Here is a 7,687-nt window from a genome sequence, read left to right on the forward strand (position 1 = left end):
CTCTCAAAAAAAAAAGGGGGGTTTTTTTTTTTTTTTTCCCGGGGGGGGGGGGGGTGAAAAAAAAAAAAAAAAAAAAAAAAAAGACCATGTACATAGTAATAGATGTTTGTTATATTAGAAGCTGATGTTCTCCACCGCAAAATGTAGCATTTTCCTCCTCGTTTCTGCATCTGTTTTTAATCAGGTTGTGCCTAACTACGAAAAGCAGCGCTGCAAAACTCGAGTTGAAAAAGGAAATGTTTCAGCTTCAGAAAATGAAGCCAACATTTGTTGCTTATTTGCTTCAGACAGTAAAAACATAGACTTTGACCATTTAATCTTAGGTAAACCTGCAGCTAAGGCCAGATTATTCATACCCGTGGCATTTTTGATCAACAAATTGTTTTACAACTGCGTGTCTAAACGATTAGTAACTTTCTTAACTGCGTCTTGCATGTTTTCCCTGGTATGTTTAAAGATTTGCCTTTTGGTGGTGAGGTTGGATCTTTATGGCCAGTTGAATGCTAAATTATCCAAAGCTACTATTATTCACAGACCATTAATGAGCGAATAATCCACACTTATTCTTTGTTGAGAATATTAAGGTTCTTGGAGCCAGCATACACGGAAAAAAGACTGGGTGTGAGCAAATTTCACTTGGTTAAATTGGAGATATTTTTGTAATTACAAACTATGATTTGAACACAAGATCTACAAGAATTTAAAACCAATAAAAACCTATGTTGACTTAAAAACTAATTTAATTAACAAATACTATGCAACACTAGGAAAAACAGAATTGTTAGTTCCCTAAACATAAAAGGGACAATTTCAAAGGCTGAATTAGTTCTGGAGTTTTGCCGCAGCATGAAACGGCTGCATTACTCGGCCAAAACTACTTGAAACTAAATAAATGAAAGTTTTCAGTGCAATTCTCAAATAGCAAAAACGAAGGAATGAATGTACACATTTAAAATGAAAATAAATACGATTCTGCAACCCATTATTGAAAACCTTTTATGGGATGAAACTGAGATGCATAAATGTAAGTACTTTTTAAGACCACACAAGAATGTTACTAATAAATCTGATCAATCAGCATTAGTTTGATGGACAAGCTAGTAGCATAACTGCTACAATTAAAATCATACTTCCTCTCATAGTGATGAATTCAGCTAAAACTCAACTGGAACAGATTCGCTTTTCATTTAAACAAAAATCAAAGAAACTTCCAGCACAAAGGGATAAACAAGGATGCCTCTGATTCATAGCCTTCAGTCAAAGCTGTGACCTTTGCCCTCCCTTCTTCCCCCCTCCCAGCCCCCCCATCATGACTCACCATGGCAAATTTCTTGTTGAGCAACATCTGCTCGGCCAGCACCGACTGGTTGTGGAATAAATGGGGCTGCATGTGGCTCCACATGTGAGGAAACCACCAGAAATCCTTCACATGGGACAGCAGCAGGTCATCTCCCAGGTCCTCCTCGTCCGATCCTGTGTGGGTCAGAGAGTCGGGGCCGCGGGGGGAGGAAGACAAGAGATTGAAACAAGCCAAAGGGGTCGGCAGGAAAAGGCGGATTTAGGAGGAAATTGAAGAGATAAAAATAAAGCAAGACGAGTTGAGACAAAGGTAAAGTGGGAGCAGCGATGGAAAAAGGGAGGAAATGAAAGTCAGCGAAGCAAAAGGAAGAGACGTTCACGTATCAGAGTGAAGGATTAGCAACAGCGAGGAGGAAAGAAATCAAAGGTTAAAGGACGGCAAAGAGCAACAGCAGAAAAAGGCTTAAAAAGTGTTTCGGTTTGGGATGCTTTCGGGCTCTGCGTGCGCTAACTAGCATCTCTTACCAGCGTGAAAGAATTTCCCTGAGAAGCCCAGATTGAAGGTGAAGTTGGGCACATGGGTGCGCAGCTCCCTCTGCGTCTCCAGCAGGGCCTGAAACGGTGGGAGGGGAAGAAGAATGAGTCAACAGATGATGAGCTCAAACTGGCGCGTGAGTACGTTAATGAGCAACGCGTGCCCACATATATCTTTAATTCTGCGAGTTTCTCTCGGTAAACATCCAACATCCACTCCCAGCTGCCGCCTCGCCGCTCCCCCATTCCGTTTGATATTTCGCTTCCCTCTGATTCGGGTGTTTGTTTCATTTGATCTAAATGCTGGATGAGGCTCCCCGCACGCAACACGACTCCCCCCTCTGCCACAACCCGCTTTCAAACTTCTCAATCTTGTCGGGGAGTGGGATTCGTTCCTAAAACCTTGCCGCTGCGGAGGCCTTAAAGCCTCCACCGTAACTTTTTTTTTTTTTTTCCTCCCCTTCCACCCACCGTCTCTGCATGCGAGGGGAGGCTTTTCTGCTCTGAGGGGACGAAAGCAAGAAGCTTTTCGACATTCTTTGTATGCCTCCGAGCCCCTGAAATATTCATCGTCGCAGAGGTTTTTGTGACAGAGCGAGCGGCGGGGCCTGTCAGCTTTGAGCAGCCTGCTGGGATGGATCCATTCAGAAACGAAAAGAGGAGAGAGAAGAAGGGGTTTCTGTGTGACTGGCAGAGGATAGGACATGCTTTGTGTGAGGCCATTTTATTTTTGAATCATAGCAAAGCGCTGTTGAAAACACAGCCAGATGAGGAGATAAGCGAGGCTTGTTTTGCGACTCACCTTCACATCAGGCACCTTCATGCGGGTGCCTTCCTTGCCCACAAAGATGTCATCTATATCCACCAGGATGTAGCGCTCCAGGGACAGCGAGAGCCTCTTCCCGGTGAGGAAAGCCACGGCGTCCACAAACACCAGCTTGTGCAGCCAAAAGTTCAAATTATTGCCAAACAGGACCCTCTGGATGCCGTCGTGAAGCCCCAGGTCCTGCACCACCGAGGGCAGCATGGCCGCGTTCTGCCCCAGCGACGCCACGCTCTCGGCCGACTGGGTCTTCGCCATCAGCACGGGCTCGTAGGTGGAGTGGTTGGACTGGAACACGGTCCAGTCGTCCCCCGGCAGGGGACCGGGCAGCGTCTGGCCCGCCCGGGTGATTAGGAGGAGCGGCGACTTGGGGTTGACCATACAGTCCTTCAACCCCAAGTTGGAGTGCAGAAAGAGGGGGAAGCCTTTGAGTTGCGCGCTCAGCAGGCTGTTTTCGTTGGCCTGATCGACGCAGAGAGAGGCAAGACAGAAATGACAACAATTAATCATACATATTGCAAATAACTCCCTATTTTCTTTGGTCTCGTGTGTGAAGCAAGGCGTGTCAGGCCGACTCAACGGCGAAGGCATTAAGCGGTTCCAACCTGCTAACGCTCAATCTGCTGTGCTACGGTGAAAAAGCTGCTCTCAGATTGACGCATCGGTGACAACAAACAAATCATTCTCTGACTCTTGTCTTTTCTTTACATTTGCTCTTTTTGTGCGACTTGCAGTGCGTCATGTAAAGACTCTCAGCCCTTCGTTGTGTCAATATTTCATCACATAACTAAAAAATAAATTTTATTCGGATTTCATTTGACAACTCAAAACAAAGTCGTACGTAAGGAAAATGATGAATGTTTTTCAAAGACTTGAGATCAAGTCTTTGCATCATGATAAATTAAAACGAGCTCGAGCGTCTCTGTTCTGATGGTTAATGTCTTTTGAAGAGCTACCGCGATTGCCGACGTCGCAATCCACTTTATTTAGTGTTTTTATTTCTCTTTAATCTGTTGTTTTCAGTTGTGCATTCATTTGGATATTGTAAATATCTTCTCTTTCCAGCGTTCTTCACAAAATTAAAAGCTTATTTGTCTTTGAGAGGGCAAACTCGCAACATTATGCATTTGTCAATATATTACTTGGAAATGGTCTCAAAACAACAATGTTGTTATTATTCATCACAATCATTCCTGGAACAATTTAGCAAACAGCAAAATGTGCCATCGCGACAGGGTTTATATGCAAACACACTGAATGATGTGTTTGTTTTCATCCTCCTTCGCTCTGATTATTCTGAATAAAATCCAGTGAAACCTTTCAGAAAGTCACCCAATAAACCGAGTTCAAGTGTGTGATTTAACCTCAGTACGATATGAATACAGCTGCTCTGTGGAGGTTTCTGGGGCTTTTGTTGACAGGACGGGCAAGAAGAGCAACAATCAGAGAAGAAGCCATGAAGGCGATGGAAACCAACCCTGAACACACCATCGTCATGATGAAACACGGTGGTGGCGACAGAGACAGAGAGGCTGCTCAGAGTTAATGGGAAGATGGATGGAGCCAACTATCAGGCAATGCTGGATGATCTCTGCTTGGGGCTGCAGAACCGGGATGAAGGTTCGTCTTCCAGCAGGACAACAACAAAACGCACAACCCGAACATGTTTAGCTTTAAACAAATTCATCTTTAAGAGTCCAGATGTAAATCCATTTGAGGATTTCTAGAAGGACTAGAAAGTCGATTGTAACAAACAAACAATATTACTAAGCTTCAGCTATTTGACTAAAGAGCTGTCCAAATTTCTATTTCACAATCACACTGCTTTGCATTCAGTTGTAAAGTGACTGAATGTGTAAAGATTTAAGTATTATAACTACGTCAGCAAGGCACAGCCAGAACCTCCACAGCCTATGTGGTTGTTGTAGGATGAAGCTGGAAGTTACTGTTGTTTATCCACCAAGATGTGTAGATTAGACCCTCATAGGTTGAAGTGACACTAAATCTGAAAATCAGTGCTGAAATCACCGTCTTAATCTGAACAAAACCGATTCTCTTTCAAACAGCACCTGTTAAATTCATATCTATTTGCAGATTGAAACGGTTGGAAAGTAACAACTTTCACAAATGATTTTGAAACAATGAAAAGAGTAGAGGAGTTTTGCACAACTAAAGTAAAGCAACAAAAGGCAATGAGCCTTCGCTTAGTTTTACAGCTCGAGTTTGACACCTTGAACAGAGACGATGCCTGTGCCTCAACAGGAGGCTCCTGAAGCATATCGGATTCCTACGAGAGATAAATGACAGCCAAAACTTAACAACAGCTTTATGTTCAGCATAACTGTGAGCAGGCAGAGGGGAACCTGATCTGAGAGGGGATGCAAAAATAACCCTATGCAAAACGTTTAAACGCTTTAAGAATAATAATAATAATAATCATTCAAATTTTATTACCTTTAATTTAGCATTCGAAGGGGATTCGGTGTCTAATCTAATAGGTTTCAGATTGGTATCAGAACAAATGTCTGAAATGGATCTCGGGTAGCCCTGTGTTTAATAAACAGGAAAACAACCCAGCAGAGACCTGAAACAGGACCCAGTGTTTCAGATGACCATCTATTGTAAGCCCCGTTTTCAGCTCGGCATTTCTGAAACGTTATATCTAGAGATGCACAGAGAAATCAGCCTCCGACGACTGCCGGCTCGGTCGGCTCTCAACCTTTCTATGAAATTGGATTTGAAAATGTTTGCAGTGTTTTGTAAGTCACAGAATTAAAGATGCACATCCTCCAGGTGGAACAGACCAGAGAAATCCAATGACGGGGAATAATGGGAATAATATAAAAAAAAACTGAATAAAATTTGAGAGTTGAGCTTTACGATGTTTCTAATTATATAAGCTTTTAATATTTGTGAAACCCGATTTGACAACAACTTCTCTCTCCTTCCCATGCAGCTTGACATCACCTCTGCTCCCGACATGAAGAACTATGGCAGCGGAAAGACTAGAGGAAACTATTTTCAACACTGGTCTTCTTATTGATAGATGTTTACGGACGCTCTGCATCTCATCTCATCAAGCTTTGGCCAAGAACGGTCAAAGCTGTCAAACTTTTGAAAACAGTGTTATTTCCCTTCTACTTCACAATCACCCACTGCTTTGTGTCGGTCTATCACGTAAGATATTCCACTAAAATACAAGAATTCAGATCAAAAACCGGAGAAGGAGCTCCACACATCTTTGTCTGCCAAACTGTGAAGTCCGTGGTACTTTTCAGGGATTAATCCAAAGTATTGAGATCGGTTTGTGTCTGCGCGGTAGACTGCTGGTTGTCAAGTTGTCTGTTCGGTGCTGATGACACCCTTTTCAGTTTAGAAGGCTTTTTATGCATGAATGACTCATAGGTCAGAGGGAAGTGTCTAAAATAAAAAAAAAAAAAGTAGAAATGAGAGAAAAGACAGACTTTCAGAAAGCCTGGAGAAATATTGATCAAAACAACTTCAAAAGATTAGAAGAAAGTCTGGCGGCTAGAAGAAAGCGTGAAGAAAAGAGGGCTTGTTTTAAACATTCGCACTCCGCCATATGCAATCTAACGAGTATAGTTGGCATTTCTGTCAAATGTGGGTTAAATTGTCTAAATAATCTTTAAAGATGTTGCTACCAATCGGCCTCTATATATTACATGGTGATCCAGAGGTTTTACAGTCTAGATCTGTAAAAAAAAAATATATATATATATAGACTCATGTTTTATAAATGTGACAGGAAATGTTTCTGTGCAAACAATTCAGAAAGCACATCTTTTATGTGACAGATCCATTAAGATGCACATCCTTGTTCTTTCTCAACAGGCAGTAAAATCCCACCAGGCTAACTTTCATCTGCCGCCCCCCAAACATCTCCATCCATGCCTCCGCGCTTCTATATTCTCTCCATGGCTCAGAAAGGGTGATTAAAACCATAAGACCTGAAAGATGGCCTCAGGCAAACAGAGGCCTCTGGGGATAACTCAGAGAGCAAGAACGCGGGAATAAGAGTTATAGACCGAGACATAAATAGAGGAGAGAAAGGCAAGAGACACTACAAAGACAAAGTGCAGAAAACAAGAATTAACAGACTGCTGGAGAGGAGCAAAGGAGGCCAGATTGCAGAAAAAGAGAAAGAAACGGATATAAAGAAACCAGAAGAGAAACGCAGGATAGAGCAAAGCAGCTGAGTGATATTGAACAAGGCAGGTCTTTCCAACTCTGTAAATCCCATCTCCTTGGAGATGGTGGGAGCCAGATGGACAGGGCAGAAGGTGTGAGGGAGCGGGGGGGAGGGAGGTGAGAGAGGCACAGGGAGTGTGCTGTTGTCCTAACCTTGAAGAAGCCGATGATGCCCACTCCGTATTCCACGCAGTATTTATCCAGCAGCTCTCGGTTCCAAGCGTCCAAGTTCACATACTTGAGAATGTTTTCGTAAATCACCAGCGTGAAACGCCCCCTCTCCTTGTCCGTCAGGGTGGGCATGTCCCCCTTCCCGGGAGAGATCTCAGTCCGGTACTTGAACCGGCCGGACTCCAGGATGGCCACGATCTCCTGCCCCAGTTGAGAATATTGGCTTTCCACAAACACCAGAACCACAGGATCTGTCCTGGTCCCTCCGAGGTCCACCCCGGACGCCCCCGGGACGCTCCGCACGGGCAGTAGCCGGGACGGGACCACCCTCGGGTAGTCCGAGTCCGCGGAGGCTCCGTCGGGGCCGGACAAGCCCACCGCCGAAGGCTCCGGCTCTCGCTTGACGCCATAGAGGAAGTAGGAGAAGATGAAGACGCTTACGGTGCAGAACAGGAAGAGGATGAGCAGGGAGGTCTGCAGGGGAAGGAGGCGGACCAGCCGACGGAGGCGTGTCACGCATCCCAGCATCGTCTCTCGCCGCACTGCTCCGCCCCACCGGCCCAGCAACACGCCGAGGGGACAGTTCCTCTCAGCGCAGGCAGAGAAAACCAAAAAAAAAAAAAAAAAAAAGACAGAAGTTTTCCCCAGCAG

The 7,687-nt window shown here is 44.3% G+C and overlaps 1 protein-coding gene and 1 long non-coding RNA gene across 2 annotated transcripts in view; one reads left to right on the forward strand and one right to left on the reverse strand.

Annotated features, from left to right (window-relative positions):
- The window catches only part of ndst1a (N-deacetylase/N-sulfotransferase (heparan glucosaminyl) 1a), a 21,844-nt gene extending 14,257 nt beyond the window's left edge, over positions 1-7,587 (reverse strand). Inside the window, exons 1-4 of the mRNA XM_015020921.1 lie at positions 7,019-7,587; positions 2,636-3,118; positions 1,825-1,912; positions 1,319-1,473 (exon numbers count right to left, since the gene is read on the reverse strand). Of these exons, the coding sequence (XP_014876407.1) occupies positions 1,319-1,473; positions 1,825-1,912; positions 2,636-3,118; positions 7,019-7,564 (1,272 nt within the window). The 5' untranslated portion in view covers positions 7,565-7,587. The remainder of the gene's footprint in view (positions 1-1,318; positions 1,474-1,824; positions 1,913-2,635; positions 3,119-7,018) is intronic.
- A 4-nt stretch (positions 7,588-7,591) lies between these two features.
- The window catches only part of LOC106938772 (uncharacterized), an 8,569-nt gene continuing 8,473 nt past the window's right edge, over positions 7,592-7,687 (forward strand). Inside the window, exon 1 of the long non-coding RNA XR_001422694.1 lies at positions 7,592-7,673. This is a non-coding gene — a long non-coding RNA (uncharacterized LOC106938772). The remainder of the gene's footprint in view (positions 7,674-7,687) is intronic.

This window comes from Poecilia latipinna, unplaced genomic scaffold, assembly GCF_001443285.1.
Source record: "Poecilia latipinna isolate Pla-1442-1.1 unplaced genomic scaffold, P_latipinna-1.0 Scaffold2688, whole genome shotgun sequence".
In the NCBI taxonomy this organism is placed as follows: domain Eukaryota; kingdom Metazoa; phylum Chordata; class Actinopteri; order Cyprinodontiformes; family Poeciliidae; genus Poecilia; species Poecilia latipinna.